The sequence below is a fragment of the Dipodomys spectabilis genome, unplaced genomic scaffold (assembly GCF_019054845.1).
Source record: "Dipodomys spectabilis isolate Male_0828 unplaced genomic scaffold, ASM1905484v1 ptg000173l, whole genome shotgun sequence".
In the NCBI taxonomy this organism is placed as follows: Eukaryota; Metazoa; Chordata; class Mammalia; order Rodentia; family Heteromyidae; genus Dipodomys; species Dipodomys spectabilis.
Window position 1 is genome coordinate 3,400,323 of NW_024870850.1, and position 16,783 is coordinate 3,417,105.

Consider the following 16,783-nt stretch of genomic DNA (forward strand, 5'->3'; position numbering starts at 1 on the left):
GAGTGCTAGCCTTGAGCTGAACAGCTGAGGGACAGCACACAGGCCCAGAGTTCAGGCCCCACGACCGGACCAACAAAAAAAAAAAATTAACGGCCATTTTAAGACAAAAGTACAGCTTCTTGTGGAACGCAAAGCCAGCAAAGTGGGGTCCTGCCTGTAGTTTGATATCCCTACAGCAAACCTGCTCTGGATCCACAAGGAGACACAGGCTCTACCCTCACATGGCCACCAGAGGGCGCCCGCTGGAGCACCTGTTAGGATGTGCATAGGTCCAGCCGAAGATAACAAGAACATCTGGCCGAGTGGCTTGGAAAGGTGATAGCCTCTTGGCACTGCCATTTCCTCAAATGCCAATGGAAAAATCCTGTGTGGTCTGGTGTGATCTTAAGTCAGGTAGGGTGCTGCTGGGAGTCGCTGTTTTACACTGAGGAGATGGGGGAACCAAGCGGTCAGGTGATGAAATCTAGGCGTGGCACAGAACGTTTTGAGAACTTCTAGGTGCATTTGGCTTCTGGCCCCACCCCCCCCACCCCCACCCCCACTCCTGTCTGTCCCTTACCTTTCCCAGACACAAGAGGGTGTTCGTCCCAAGGTTGCCTTGAGCCGCTCAAAACAGCTCCCAGCAAAAGACTACAGCTGGTCCTGCAGCTGGCTGACCTAAGTGCACACATTGCTGTAGCCTATAGCCTTGAGGAGATGGAGAATGGGGCTCTGGGGCTCTGGCTGTGTCTGGCAACCATCTTTGACCTCTCCTGTGGCTCACAGCACAGTCTTCCATCACCCCCACCCCACCCCCAAAAAACAGCCAGCTTCCCCTAGCCCAGCCTGGGACTACTGAGCTTTCTCCCCGCCCTCGGGGCTCAGCTTCCCTCCCCAGTGGCCATGGCCCCTCCCGTCAAAGGAAGTGAGAGAGCCGAGGTGGCTGTAAGAGGAACTCAGGCCAGAGCAGGAGAAGGACCATGTCCCCAAGAGCCCCCTAGGTGAGCCTGGACCCCTGCCACAGCCCAGCCAGGTGCCCCGGGAGCTGGGGCACCAGCTGCCACCATGGTAAGTCCTCAGGGGTACGGTGGGGGGAGGGGGTAAGTGAGGGAGATATCAGGTAGATAGTGGTGCTCTAAGACCACCACCAGAAAGTGGGGAGGAGTGATCCTTTATGGGGGGGGGGTCCCTCAAGGCAGCTCAGGTACCCCACTTTGTGTCCCTTTCCTAGGACCAGGCTCCCACGTGAGTTGTAGATTGGCTATGGGACCGACAATGAAGCAGTAACTGGCAGATGGGGGGAGGGAGGGGAATCTCTGAGGGGGTTCACACAGCCCCTTCCCTGGGCCTTAAGAAACCCAGTGCCCTGCCAAGCTGGGGACTCCTCTTCTCCCCAGTGGCCTTGAGCCAAGTCACTCCCCTTCTTGGGGCCTCTGACCACACTTAGAAGTCAGAAGCTGTGGCTCCCAGACAGTAGGGTGAAGTGACAGTGTGGGTCTGCGGGTGACAGAGGCCGGGGGTATAGAGCTGGGGGTACAGCGGAGTGGTAGTGTGCTTGCTTAGCTGCTGAAAGCCAGGCTTCTAATCCAGGTAGGCAAAAGACAAAAGGGAAAGGGGAAGAGGACTTGGTTCATGCCACCACCCAAACATGGTGATGGAGACACTTAAAACAGCAATGTCACTTGCTGTAATATGGAGGCTGGGGGTCCACTGGCAATGGTGACAAGATGGAGGGACTGGCACAGGATGTCCCAACGACATCCTGAGACAACACAGTCATCCCACAGTGCTGAGAGTCCTCAGACCACTTCAGCTTTCATTCTTTGTCACTCAAGGATGAGGGTGTGTTCCTAGGACAGCGACAGAGGCAGGGAGATGGCACAGGAAGCAGATGCTGCAAAGATCGTGCAGAAAGCCAGTGAGGAATCGGGTGGCCCTGGCTAAAGATGCTCTGGGTGATTCGCAGCCCTACATGTGAACTTGCAGTGGTAATCACTAAGAGGCATCTAAGCCAAGAGACCAGATGACAGAGATCAGATGGACAGAATGAGACAAACGCACAGGACAAATTTGCTACCTGAAAGGAAACGAACCCCGCCCACTGAAACCCGGAAAAACCCTTAGTCAACAAGACGACTCAGCAGATGGGTGTCTGAGAGGGAAGAAAATGCATCAGACAATGTATAGGCAGTCGTGGTAGAGCAAGCTTGTAATCCCAGCACTGGGGAGGCTGAGGCAAGAAGATCATGCATTCCAGGCTGGTCTGGGCTACCTAGCAAGACCCAAAATCAAACTCCTCTCCCTCAGAATCAAAGCAGATGATGGAACAGAAATGAAGACACTGCAATTCATGCCTGTGATCTCAGCCATCAGGAAGCAAAAATTGGGAGGATCTCAGGCCAGACCAAGCAAAAAATTTGTAAAGATTTCCTTATCAGTCTATAAACCAGGCATGATAGCACTTGTCTGTGACCCTAGTTACACAGGAAGCTCTAGAGAGAAGGGTCATTGCCTGAGGCCTGCCTGGGGGCACACACACACACACACACACACACACACACACACACACACACACACAATCTATAGCCGGGGATTGGTGGCTGGCATCTATAATCTTAGCTACTCAAGAAACTGAGATCTGAAAATCAAGATTCAAAGCCAGCTCAAGCAGGAAAGTCCATAAGACTCTTATCTATAGGCACCAAAAGGCCAGACATGGAGCTGTGGCTCAAGCGGTAGAGTGCCACTTTGAGAGGCACTTTTTTACATTGAATGAAAAAGCTCAGGGACAGCACCCAGGCCCTGACAGACCCAGGACAGAGCAAAAAAAAAAAAAAAAAAAAAAGTTGGGGGGGCGGCTGGGAAGGTGGCTCCGTGGTACAGTGCTTGCCTTGCATGTATGAGGCCCTAGGTTCGATTCTTCAGCACCACATAAGCAGAAAAAGTCAGAAATGGCACTGTGACTCAAGTGGTAGAGCGCTAGTCTACAGCTGAATAGCTGAGAGACAGCACCCAGGCCCAGAGTTCAGGCCCCATGACAGACCAAAATAAAAGAAAGAAAGAAAGAAAAAGAAACCTATCTGAAAAAAATAAATAAAGTAAAAATAGATGGGGATGTGGCTCAAAAGGTAGAGTGCCTGCCTAGCATGCAGAGGCCTGAATTAAGAAAAAGAAAAAATTCCTTTCAAACAGTGATCTTAAAAGTCCTTTAGGGAAGCAAGGATGTGAGGTCAGTACCCATAGCTGACCTGGCTTGGGCTTTAAGATGGGCTGGGTGCTTGTTCTTGGTGAATGAATTGCTTCAGGTGCTTGCTGCTAGGTTGCTGTTGGGTTGTTGTTGGCTGTGGTGTTATTGCTGCTGTTTGTTTCAGGTTGCTGTTAACAGCAATTCTTGTGTGTAGTGATTGTGGGTATCTTTGATGAGCGCTGGTCTGGAAAGTTGGTCGTTGATGGCAGGTTGGTTTGGGTAGGAAATCTTCGGGATTTGATAAGAGTGGTGGATAGGTGGTTGTGTTCACTTTTGATTGGTTGTTCATCGCTGGCTGACAATTCATTGTTGGCTTTTGAATGGGACACAGGGTGTTGCTCATGGTAGTCATGTGTGGGTAGTCTTTGGATGGACTGGTGGTATTGCCCATGCTTGCTGTCAATGGTGGAGGTTTTCTTTTTTTTTTTCTTTTTTTTGGGGGGGAGAGAGGGCCCGGTCATGGGTCCTGAACTCTGGGCCTGGGCGCTGTCCCTCAGCTCTTCAGCTCAAGGCTAGCGCTCTACCACTTGAGCCACAGCACCACTTCCGGCTTTTTTCTTTTTGCTTATGTGGTGCTGAGGAATCGAACCCTGGGCCTCATGCATGCAAGGCAAGCACTCTACCACTGAGCCACCTTCCCAGCCCCAATGGTGGAGGTTTTCTTGTGGGCTTGCTTTGTTTGTTTTTGTTTTTGTTAGTCATGGGGCCTGAACTCTGGGTCTGGGCTCTGTCCCTGAACTCTTCAACTCAAGGCTAGCACTCTACCACTTGAGTCAAGCCCCACTTCTGGCTTTTTCTGCTTATGTGGTGCTGAGGAATCGAACCCAGGGCCTCATGCATGCAAGGCAAGCACTCTACCACGGAGCCACCTTTCCAGCCCCTGGTTTTTCTTTTAAGAAAGAGTCTCACTGTGTTACCCATTGTGTAGCTGGCCTCCAACTCTCCATCCTCCTCCTTCAGCCTTGTAAATGCTGGGATGATAGCCCGGCTGGTTGTCCTTGTTGATGGTAGGTAGCGATTTACGACTGGTTGATGACCACAGATGGTGGTGGGTGTTTGTAGACAAGGTTGATGATCTTGGTTGTTTCTTTTGATTTTCTGGAGGTGGAAAGGGGGCAGTCAACCAGTTGACAAAAATGGTTGTTTTTAAGGTTCAGACACAAAGCAAGGGAGGTCAGTGATATGGCTGCTTGGTCCAAGGCCCAGTGGCCAAGAAAGTGGACAGAAAAGGAAGGATTTCTGAGGGAGAGTCATTAAAACCAGCAACTGATTGGACAAGAAAGAGGAGGAGAGCTAGCTTGGGTTTACCTTTGGGCCCAGAGACCCCATGTCCAAAACTCTTCCGTAGAGAGCAAGAAACTTAAGGCCAGGATTTCCCAGCTGTTTGAGGGAGGTGGGTACAGCTCAGAAAAGCAAGGGCCCCAACCCACAGCTAAGACTTCTGGAGGCAGAAGTGGAGGATGGAGGCCCAGAAACTTCTGGAGGTCCAAGTGTTGTTTGCATGGTGCATGTGTGGGTGAGTGGAGTGGGGTACAAGGTGTGGCTGCAGAACCCCACTGAGCTGCAGCAGAAGGTCAGGACCCAGCTCCCCAGCACCCGGGGGGGGGGGGGGGGGGGGGGCGGGGGAAGGGCGGGGCCGGGGAGCCGAAATGGTTCCATGATGGCCACTGTTGCAGCGTCTGAGGTGCACAGTTCAAGGTCCCCAGGAAGGAAGTGGCTGTTGTGTTGCTGTGTTCTGTCAGCCCGTGAGCCGTGAGCCTAGAACCTCGGGGGCAAATTGCAAAAGCTCTGTCCCTTCCTGTCCATCTCTTCCCCCTGACCTCAGGCCAGGAAATGGGAGTCAGGAAGTCAAAAATGGCAACTAGTAGCCAAGCCACTGGTGACTCACACCTGTCATCCCAGCTCCTCCTCAAGAGGCTGAGATCTGAGGATCACCCAAAGCCAGCCCAGGAAGGAAAAGTCTATAACATTCATCTCTAATGAATTACCAAAAAGCTAAGAGTGGAGCTGTGGCTCAAGTGGTAGAGCACCAGCCTTAAGCACAAAAGCCAAGTGAGAATGCAAGGCCCTGAGTTCAAGCCCCAGGACACACACTCTCTCTCTCTCCCTCTCTTTCTCTCTCTCTCCCTCTCTCTCTCTCACACAGAGAGAGAGAGGGAGAGAGAGAGAGAGAGAACAGGGGGCTGCCTGGGGGCAGTCAGGGACCAGGAAGTGTGTTCACTGTGGAGCTTGCTCACCCCCATCTGACCACCTTGACCACAGCCAGTCCCTACCTTCTTGGGCACTGGGAAAGCTGTTCCCTTCCCCCACCTAGTGCTTTGGGCTGAGCTGAAGGAAGAGGCCACTTCCCCCTCCCCTCAGCCACCTCCAGCCCCTGACTCTTTCACAAGATCCCAGCAAGAGTTGAGTCATATTTGGCTTGTGGTCACCACAGCCCCTGTATAGCCCTCCACCCCCAAGAGACAGACTTAGACACAACAATTTCTCCCTTGGAGATTTTGGGGGATACAGGGCAGGGCGGGGGGCCTCACGAGGAAGACTTAGGCCTGTGGTATTTCATTCGTGCCCTGATTCATTCCCTTGATGTGTGGACCAACTATCATTTCCCAGCCTTCTATCAAACACTTTTTGGGTTGTTTTGAGTTTGGGTTTTCTGTCCAAGCTGGGGCTTGAATTCAGGGCCTGGGGGTTTTCCCTGAGCCCCTTCTCTCAAGGCTGATGCTCTACCACTGGAGCCACAGCCCCACTTCCAGCTTTGTGCTGGAGATAAGAGTCTCACACACTTTCCTGCCCAGGCTGGCTTTGAACTATGACCCTCAGATCTCAGCCCCTGAGCAGCTAGGATTACAGGCATGAGCCATGGGTGCTTGGTGCACTTACACACTATTGGGGTCACGACTGCCTAAGCCCCCTCAGATCTACATTCACTTGATGACCCCTTTCACCAATGCCACAGGAGATCATAATGACGTGACAGATGGGGAAACTGAGGTTTGGATAAATCCACCCTAAAACATCCTGGAAAGCCTTCTTCCCACCACGTAATCAGCCTGTGCTATTCAGGACCCATGGGTGTCTAGGGGAATCTGGAGACCACAGGCAGTATGTAGGGGGTGAGAAACAGAGGCCCTTCTGCTGGGTAAGGGAAGAGGAGGGACAGGAAGAGGAACAATTCTGAAAGCTAGAGGAGAAAGAGGCCAGACAGCTGGCCTTGGGGCCTCGGCCCCAGCAAGCGGAAGTGGCCTTGGACCACTTGGCCAGAAAGGGGAAACCCGGGACAGGACCAAACTTGTTCCCATCCCTGTTGAAACTGGGGTGTTTAGAACCAGGCCCCAACTCCAGAAATTCTACATTAGAACCAGCTACTCGCCTCCATATGCCAAATAAAGAGACATGATGAAGGGCAGAGAAAGGAGATTTGGCTGAGTGCTGGTGGCTAAAGCCAATAATCCTAGCTACTTGGGAGATGGAGATCTGAGGATCTCAGTTCAAAGCCAGCCTGAGCAGCAAAGTCCATGAGACTCTTATCCCCAATTAGCCACCAGAAAAGTGGAAGTGGCACTATGGATCAGTGGTAGAGTGCTAGCCTTGAGTGACAAAGCTCAGGAACAGTGCCCAGACCATGAATTCAAGCCTCACAACAACAGATAGACAGGAAGGAAGGAAGGAAGGAAGGAAGGAAGGAAGGAAGGAAGGGCCCGCAAGCCAGTGCTGCTGGTTCATGCCTGTAATCCTAGCTACTCAGGAGGCTGAGATCTGAGGATCACAGTTCAAAACCAGCCTGGTCAGGAAAGTCTGTGACTCTTATCTCCAATTAACTTCCAGAATACTGGAAGTAGTTCTAGGATTCAAAGTACTAGAGCACACTACCCTGAGTTCAAGCCCAACAACAAAGAGAGAAAGAAAGAAAGAAGAAAGAGAGAGAGAGGGAGGGGAAGGGAAGGGAAGGAAGATTTGTTACCTCAGGTCTTCTTTGCTTGATAGATTTTTCTATGACCATCCAGGTACTTGAACTCTGGGCCCAAGCACTGTCCCTGAGTTTTTTTGTTGTTTTTGCTGGTGGTGGTAGTTGTGGGGCCTGAACTCTGGGTCTGGGCTCTTCAGCTCAAGGATATCGCTCTACCACTTGAGACATGCATCACTTCTGGTTTTTTCTGCTTATATGGTGCTGAGGAATCGAACCCAGGGCCTCATGCATGCAAGGCAAGCACTCTACCACTTAAGCCACAGCTCCACTTCTGCCTTTCTTGTAGTTAATTGGAGATAAGAGTCTTACTAGTCACGGCTTTCTGACTCCCCCCCACCCCGGGGGTGGGGGGAGGTGGGTAGCTTTGAACTGTGATCCTCAGATCTCAGCTTCGTGAGTAGCTAGGATCACAGGTGTAAGCCACTAGCACCTGGCTTCAGATAATCTTTTGGGGGTACAGACGTGAGTTAAATAGGGAGATAGGGGCAGGGGTGAGGTGCGCAGAGTTTAAGCAGTACCAGGCTTGCTCAGAGGGGGCCTCAGGTAGTCCTACAGGGCGCTGTCCCAGGACTGGGCAGGGGGAATCCTTATTTCAACATTTCACTGGCACCTGGCAGGGAACCCTCCCTGACAGGTGCCCCCTGATGGGGGGGGGGGGGCAGCTCCCGTCAGCCCCTTCCTGGCTTCCAAGATGGCTACAAAGTGACTGCAGGGGAGGACAGCTCAAAGAATGTAGACACAAAATGGAATGTGACTTAGTGGTAGAGTGCTTGCCTAGCATGCATAAAGCCCTGGGTTCAATTCCTTAGTACCACATACACACACACACACAAAGCCAGAAGTAGTGCAGTGGCTCAAGTGGTAGAGCACAGAGAGGCTCAGGGACAGAGCCCAGGCCCTGAGTTCAAGCCTCACGACCAACAGAAAAGGAAGAAAGAAAGAAAGAAAGAAAGAAAGAAAGAAAGAAAGAAAGAAAGAAAGAAAGAAAGAAAGAAAGAAAGAAAGAAAGAAAGAAAGAAAAGAAAGAAAGAAAGAAAGAAAGAAAGAAAGAAAGAAAGAAAGAAAGAAAGAAAAAGAAAATAGAGTCTGGGTACTCAGCTTTGATGCTTCACCCAGGCAATTTGTGGGCCTAAGTATGGAGTCAGTGTTTCTCAGAAGTAAGTACCTTCCAAGCACTTCTTACACAATCTTCCTCAGCTGACTGGAAACACCAACCCCCGCCATCTCCTCCCCAGACTGGACTGGAGGCAGCCAGCCTCCTGTGCCTTCTCTCCTCCCGGCTGGCTCTGCTCCCGCTGAGTGACCCGACTCCTCAGTGCCACAGTTTTCTCTTCTGCAAAATGAATCTAATAATAGTATGGTGAGATGAAACAATTCACTTAAAAAGCTGAGGTCAGGGGCTGGAAAGGTGGCTCAGTGGTAGAGCGCTTGCCTTGCATGCATGAGGCCCTCGGTTCGATTCCTCAGCACCACATAAGCAAAAAGAAAAAAAAAAAAGCTGAGGTCAAAGCCAGATGCCTATGGTTCACGTTTGTTATGCTAGCTACTCAAGGGGTTACGATCTGGAGGATTGTGGCTCAGGTTCAAAGGCATCCAGAAAAGTGAAAAAGGCAGTCAGAAAAGTCAGTAAGACTCATCTCTAATTAACCAGCAAAAAAGCCAGGTTGGAGGAGTGGTTCAAGTAGTAGAACACCAGCTGAGCAAGTATCAGACCCTGAATTTAAATTCTAATACTGCCACACACACAAAAAAAAAAAAAAGGAAAGAAAAAGAAAGAAGGAAACAAAGGAAGAAACGAGGGAAGGAAGGAAGGAAGGAAGGAAGGAAGATGGCTGGGCTGGGAATGTGGCTTAATGGTAGAGTGCTTGCCTAGCATGCATGAAGCCCTGGGTTCGATTCCTCAGTACTACATAAACATAAAAAGAGGGAAGGGCACTGTGGCTCAAGTGGTAGAGTGCTAGCCTTAAGCAAAACAAGGTCAGAGACAGTACCCAGGCCCTAAGTTCAAGCCCCAGAACTGGCACAAAGAAAAAGAGAGAGAAAGAGAGAGAAAAAAAAGAAAAGGTGAGATTAGAATTAGGGATGTGGCTCATTGGTAGAGTGAGAGTCTAGCATGAGTAAGGCCCTGGATTCCATCCCATCATCACCACAGAAATTAAAAAATCTTGCCTGTAATCCTAACTACTCAGGAGGCTGAGATCTGAGGATTACAGTTCAAAGCCAGCCCAGGCAGAACAATCCATGAGACACTAATCCAATAAACTACTCAGAAAGAGCCAGAAGTGGCTCTGTGGGTCAAGTGGTAGAGTGCTAGCCTTGAGCACAAAGGTTAGGGACAGTGCCCAGGCCCTCAGTTCAAGTGCCAGGACCAACAAGAAAGAAAAGCAAAGAAAAGAAGAGAGAAAAAAGAAAGAAGGAAGGAAAGAAAGAATTACACTGGAACAAAAGAAAGAAAGACAATGTTGCTTTGTATGTCCCTCCCCCACATTATAACCCATACTTCCACTGTATTTGATGTTGGTATAATTTGTGGAGGGGAAGGGGAAGAAAACAAATCGTTTAACTAGGGATACAGGTGGACCCATTGCAACAATGAGATGTACAAGTTGTTATGTCGGAAAAACAACAACTTTGGTGGGGGGTGGGGGGAGAATGGGGTGGGGGAAGGGGAGGAATATGGGAAGGGGAAACAATGAGGAGGCAATAATGCTTGATAAGAAATGTATTTGTGGGGGCTGGGAAGGTGGCTCAGTGGTAGAGAGCTTGCCTTGCATGCCTGAGGCCCTGGGTTCGATTCCTCAGTACCACATAAGCAAAAAAAGAAAAAAGCCAGAAGTAGCGCTGTGGCTCAAGTGGTAGAGTGCTAGCCTTGAGCTGAAGAGCTGAGGGACAGCGCCCAGGCCCAGAGTTCAGGCCCCATGACTGGACCCAAAAAACAAAAACAAAAAAAAAGAAATGTACTCGTTATCTTACCCATGTAATTGTAACTCCTCTGTACGGTATTCTCACAATAAGAAAGAAAGAAAAGAGAGAAAGAGAAAGAAAGAGAGAAAGAAGGAAAGAAAGAAAGAGAGAGAGAGGAAGGAAGGAAGGAAGGAAGGGAGGAAGGAAGGAAGGAAGGAAGGAAGGAAGGAAGGAATTACACCAGAACCTGGCAGCAAGCAAATGCTAGTAGGATGCTAACTTTTGTCCCAGGCCTCCAAACTCCCACCCGAGCCCTCAGCCCAGAGATTTCATAAAGTCCCCAAAATAGCACACCTATGGCCTTTTCTTCATAGCACTCACCCACACACCCTGGCCTCCTCATCTTGAAAACAGGAAATCCACCTGACCCTCCCACCCCTGCTTCTGTCCTTCCTCTTCGCAACCTCATGGGCACACAGCAGCCCCACCTCTGCACCCCATCTCTACCTCCTCACCTCCCACTTGACTTCTGACTCCCCAAGACAAAATAGCCAACACCTTCCTGGGCCTCTCTGAGAGTCTGTGGGGTCTCCAGGAGCCAAGCTTGGTGCAAGATTCTCGGCGGCTTCCCAACCATCCCCACCCTCCCATATCCCATCTGGGCCTCTCACCTCCTACCCAGCCCCACTCTGATGGCTGCCACCTTCAACCACTTGTATCCTGCTGCTGCTCCTCACAAACTTCCCCCCTCCCCTGGGCCCTGCTCCCTGCAACCTGGGGCTCTTGATGCATCACTCTAGTACCCCTATTTTGCCATCCTGGGGATGAATCACAAGGCCTCCTGCATGCTAAGTAAATACTCCATCACAGTCCCCACTTCTTACAGGGGCCCCAAATCCTGACATATAGCTTCATACCACATGGAACACACCAACTCCCATAGTTTCAAAAAGAATGAATGTGCTGTAATCCTAGCTACTCAGGAGGCTGAGATCTGAGGATTGCAGATCGAAACCAGCCTGGACAGGAAAGTCCATGACTATTATCTCCACTTAATCACTAAAAAACTGGAAGTGGAGCTGTGGCTCAATCAGTGGAGCACTAGCCTTAAGCAAAAAAGCTCAAGGACAGCATCCAGGTCCGGAGTTCAAGCCTCAGGACCAGCATACACACACACACACACACACACACACACACATTCATGCATGCACAAAACAGCTTCTGCCCAGTCCAGGATATTGTCACTAAGCTAAAATAACATTCTGAACTCAAGGCAAGGCCTCTGTCCCTGAGCCTCTCTGCACTCAAGGCTAGCACTCAACCACTTGAGCCACAGAGCCACATCTGCCTTTTTCTGAGTAGGTTATTGGAGATAAGAATCTCACAGACTGGGCTGGGAAGGTGGCTCAGTCGTAGAGTGCTTGCCTTGCATGCATGAGGCCCTGGGTTTGATTCCTCAGCACCACATAAACAGAAAAAGCCGGGAGTGGCGCTGTGGCTCAAGTGTTGGAGTGCTAGCCTTGAGCTAAAGAGCTGAAGGACAGTACCCAGGCCCAGAGTTCAGGCCCCACAACTGACCAAAAAAAAAACAAAAACAAAGAATCTCACAGACTTTCCTGCCTGGGCTGGCTTTGAACCATGATCTTCGGATCTCAGCCTCCTAAGTAGCTACGACTACAGGTATGAGCCACTGTCAACCAGCTCAGAATGAAAAGATCTTTGCCAGCTATATGTCTGACAATGGTCTTACTTCCAGGAAAACAAAAACAAGGAGCTCAAGAAACCAAATCCCCAGAGAATCAATAACCCAGTTAACAAATAGGCCCAGGAGCTAAACAGACACTTCTCTGAAGAGGTAGAAATGTCCAGTTTATAAATTAGTGCAAACACTATGGAAGTGTGTGTGAAGAGATTCCTCAAGACAAAAACTAAACCTAAACCCTAGGATCCAGGGAAGGAATGCCAGTCAGGGCATAATTACAGTCACTTGCACATCCATATTCATTTGCACAAAATAGGAGAGGGTCCATAAGAGATGGCGCAGACACTGGGCGCTGGTGGCTCACACCTGTAACCCTAGCTACTCAGCAAACTGAAATCGGAGGATTGTGATTTGAAGCCAGCCCAGGGAGAAAAGTCCATGAGACTCTTATCTTTAATAAACTACTCAGAAAAATCCAGAAGTGGCACTGTGGCTCAAGTGGTAGAGTGCTACCCTTGAGCACAAAGAGGCTCGGGGACAGCACCGAGGCCCTGAGTTCAAGCTCCAGGATTAGGGGAGAGAGAAAGAGAGACAGAGACAGAGAGACAGAGACAGAGAGACAGAAGGCGCGCTCAGGGATAGATCAGAGATTGGCTGGGACCTAGTCTGTCATTTTTTTGGGGGCGGGGGTCAGTGTGGGGCTTGAACTCTGGGCCTGGGTGCTGTCCCTCAGCTCTTCAGCTCAAGGCTAGCGCTCTACCATTTGAGCCATAGCACCACTTCAGGCTTTTTCTGCTTATGTGGTGCTGAGGAATCGAACCCAGGGCCTCATGCATGCAAGGCAAGCGCTCTACCACTGAGCCACCTTCCCAGCCCATTCTGTCATCTTGATCCAAGACAGAGAGGGCTGAGGTAGGTTAGACTCTGCAGCTGGTGGACCAGATTGGCCCTCTCCAGCATGGCTCACCCCCATTCCACCCCCAGGGCAGCAAGGAGCGGTTCCACTGGCAGAGTCACAACGTGAAGCAGAGCGGCGTGGACGACATGGTGCTGCTGACTCAGATCACAGAGGATGCCATCGTGGGCAACCTCCGCAAACGCTTCATGGATGACTACATCTTTGTACCCTGCGTGGCGGGCGGGGAAGGGCTGGAGGCTGACCAGGCAGTAGAGGAAGGGGTGGCAGGATGGAGGGGCTGAAGGAGGCACCGAAGGAGGCCAGACCCTGAGGGGAGGATGGGTGGCCGGGGGGGGGGGGGGGGGGGGGGGGGGAGGACCGAGGACAGTGATTTGACCCCAGGGTTAGGGGGGGACAGCTCTGGCTGCCCTTTGGTAGCTCAGCTACAACACCCCTCCAATTCACCTCCTTTCTGGACCCAGCTTTGTTTCCTGAAGAGAGTAGGGACACACCTGAGATCTTCAAACAGTGGGGGTTTTTGGAGAGCCTATGAGAAACAGAAGAGACCCCAGGGGGGTCCTTGGGGGACAAATGAGGACATTGCATGGCCCTTAACTTACTCCACCCTCAGACATACATCGGTTCTGTGCTTATTTCCGTCAACCCCTTCAAGCAGATGCCCTATTTCACAGACCGCGCGAGATCGACCTCTACCAGGGCGCGGTGAGGCCCAGGCCCCAACCCTAAGACACCCCCCCCCCCCCCAGCTCCCAGCCCAGAGCTGAGACCCAACCTCCCCCCTGCCTCCACCAGGCCCAGTATGAGAACCCTCCGCACATCTACGCCCTCACTGATAACATGTACCGGAACATGCTCATCGACGGGGAGAACCAGTGTGTCATTATCAGGTATGGCAGGGGGTGGAGGCTCAGGGATCACTAAAGGTCACCCCACCCCCCCATGGGGGCATTGGCCTAGAATTGGCGGCCCAAGGGCTATTCTCCTCTGTCCCCAACACCTTGTTCTACTTTCAAATACTTTGTGCTATTTGATGCCAGCTGGATTTTTTCTGTTTTCTTTTTGTCAGTCATGGGGCTTAAACTCAGGGCCTAAGTGCTGTTCTTGAGCTCTTTCTCTCAAAGCTAGTGCTGTACCATTTTGAGCCACGGCACCACTTCTGGTTTGCTGGTGGTTCATTGGAGATAAGAATCTCACAGACTTTCTTGCCTTGGTTGACTTTGAACCGAGATCCTCAGATCTCAGTGTCCTGAGTAGCTAGGATTACAGGTGTGAGCTACCAGTGCCTGGCTCCATTGGGTTATTTTCAAGGTAGTGTCTTACTTCATGCCCAGGCCAGTCTAGACTGCAGGCCTCCTACATTTGCTGCCCCCGTATCACAGGGGGGTGGTAGGCATGCCCAACACATCCAGCCATTAATTGAGATGGAGTCTCTCAAATTTCTTTTCTGCCTGGGCCAGGCCATAGAACTGAAATCCCCCTGATTTCTCACTTCTAAGTATCTGGGATTACAGGCTTGAGCCACTACACCCAGCTGGTAGAGACTTCTTTGGTATCTGGAGTTCTGTGTGGTACACAGTAGGTACTCAATGCATGACCGTTCCTTCCTCCACGGACCTCCAGTGGAGAGAGTGGAGCTGGGAAGACTGTGGCTGCCAAATACATCATGGGCTACATCTCCAAGGTGTCTGGAGGGGGAGAGAAGGTCCAGGTGAGTCGAGAAGGGACCGAGGGGAGGGATGAGCTGAGCCGTGTCCTCCTCAATTACCCACCTGACCTAGACCCACCCCTCCTACCTGCCACTGCCTCCAGCACGTCAAAGACATCATCCTGCAGTCTAACCCACTCCTAGAAGCCTTCGGCAATGCCAAGACTGTGCGGAACAACAACTCCAGCCGCTTTGTGAGTCAATATGACCCTCCCCTTTCCCTCCACCCACCCCCACATGCATACACATGCGCGCGCGCGCACACACACACACACACACACACACACACACACACACACACACACACACAGAGCCAGGATCAAATTTAGCAGGACACAACTACTTTTAGAAGTACGGTCCATTTGGGAAAATAAAATAAAACTAATAAAAAAAAAAAAAACATGTCCTCCAGCAGAATAGATCATATTTGAAGCCAGCCCAGTCAGGAAACGCTGGAAGACTCTTATCTCCAATGAACCAGCAAAATGCTAGCCTGGAGGTATAGCTCAAGTGGTAGAGCACCAGCCTTGAGGGGAAAGAGCTAAGGGACAGCATGCCAGGCCCTAAGTTCAAGCCCTAGTAATGTACAAACAGTATGTGTTTTGAGAACCACTTATGTCAATGTGTGTATTATTAGTTCATACTACGTAATTTCATTCACATAATGTTCCAAAACAAGTGAAAATGAAAACAATAGAAGGAAAATTAAAATTACTGGTATCTATGAGATGGATTTTAATATCATCCCCAGTTTATGGATAAACAGAAGAACATTAGGAAATTACCTTATTTTTATTGTTGTTACTGTTATTATTGTGGGTTTTAGGGTGTGATCCACATACCTAAACAATAAAAGAACTGAACCATGAATTCAGATCTCAAGAATTATTGGTTGAGAGAAAAACAAATAAATAAATGAAAGAAATATATTGCATTTGAAATGATAAAAGAGCCAGGCACTGGTGGCTTCCTTCTGTAATCCTAGCCATGCAAGAGGCGTCTGAGATCTGAGGATTGCAGTTAGACTCTAACCTGGACAAAAAAGCACATGAGACTCTTGTTTTTTGTTTTATTTTGTTGGTCATGGGGCTTGAATTCTGGGACTGGTTACTGTCCCTCAGCTCTTCAGCTCAAGACAAGCACTCTACTACTTGAGCCACAGTGCCACTTCCAGTTTTCTGGTGGTTTATTGAAGATAAGAGTCTCACAGACTTTTCCTGCCTGGGCTGGCTTCAAGCAGCAATCCGCAGATCTCAGCCTCCTGAGTAGCTAGGATTACAGGCGTGAGCACCGGCACTCAGCTTCCATAAGACTCTTTTTTTTTTTTTTGGGGGGGGGGGGTCCGGTTGTGGGGCCTGAACTCTGGGCCTGGGCGCTGTCCCTCAGCTCTTCAGCTCAAGGCTAGCACTCTACCACTTGAGCCACAGCGCCACTTCCGGCTTTTTTCTTTTTGCTTATGTGGTGCTGAGGAATCAAACCCAGGGCCTCAGGCATGCAAGGCAAGCGTTCTACCACTGAGCCACCTTCCCAGCCCCCATTCCATAAGACTCTTATCTCAAACTTACTACCAAAAAAGCCAGAAGTGGAGCTGGGGCTCAAGTGGTGCAGTGCCAGCCTGGAGCAAAGAAGTTCAGGGACAGGACTCAGGCCCTGACTTCAAGCCCTAGGACAGGAAAGGAAAGAAGGAAGGAAGAAAGGGAGGAGGGAGGGAGGGAGGGAGAAAGGAAGGAAGGAAGGAAGGAAGGAAGGAAGGAAGGAAGGAAGGAAGGAAGGAAGGAAGGAAAAAGAAATAAAGAGCCAGGTGCTGGTGGCAAACACCTGTAATCCTAGCTACTCAAGAAGCTGAGATCTGAAGACTGTGGTTCAAAGCCAGCCTGGGCAGCAAAGTCCAGGAGATTCTTATCTCCAATTAACCATCAGAAAACTAGAAGTGGTTCTGTGGCTCAAGTGGTAGAGCACTTGCCTTGAGCTGAAGAGCTGAGGGACAGCACCCAGGCCCAGAGTTCAAGCCCCATGACCAAAAAGAAAAAAAAAAAGAAGGAAGGAAGGAAGAGTGCAGTCAGGGGAAATTTTAAGGTATTCCACAAAAAGTACCATTTCCCTTTAGAGAGATCAGATTCATAGACCCTAATCCTGCAGCCCCACCCCACCCCTGCCCGGGCCCCAAGGCCCTTGTTGGGTGAGGGAGGAGGGCTGACTGGCTTCTCTGGGATTCAGGGCAAGTACTTTGAGATCCAGTTCAGCCGTGGTGGGGAGCCAGATGGGGGCAAGATCTCCAACTTCTTGCTGGAGAAATCTCGCGTGGTCATGCAGAATGAGAATGAGAGGAACTTCCACATCTATTACCAGGTGTGAGATGG

At 50.5% G+C, this 16,783-nt stretch overlaps 1 protein-coding gene across 1 annotated transcript in view; it reads left to right on the forward strand.

Annotated features, from left to right (window-relative positions):
• The first annotated feature begins 898 nt into the window (after positions 1-898).
• Positions 899-16,783, forward strand: part of Myo1f (myosin IF) — a 33,402-nt gene continuing 17,517 nt past the window's right edge. The window contains 8 exon segments of the mRNA XM_042693833.1: positions 899-1,048; positions 12,785-12,921; positions 13,329-13,391; positions 13,394-13,420; positions 13,511-13,605; positions 14,339-14,426; positions 14,528-14,617; positions 16,641-16,772. Coding sequence (XP_042549767.1) covers positions 1,045-1,048; positions 12,785-12,921; positions 13,329-13,391; positions 13,394-13,420; positions 13,511-13,605; positions 14,339-14,426; positions 14,528-14,617; positions 16,641-16,772 — 636 coding nt within the window. The 5' untranslated portion in view covers positions 899-1,044.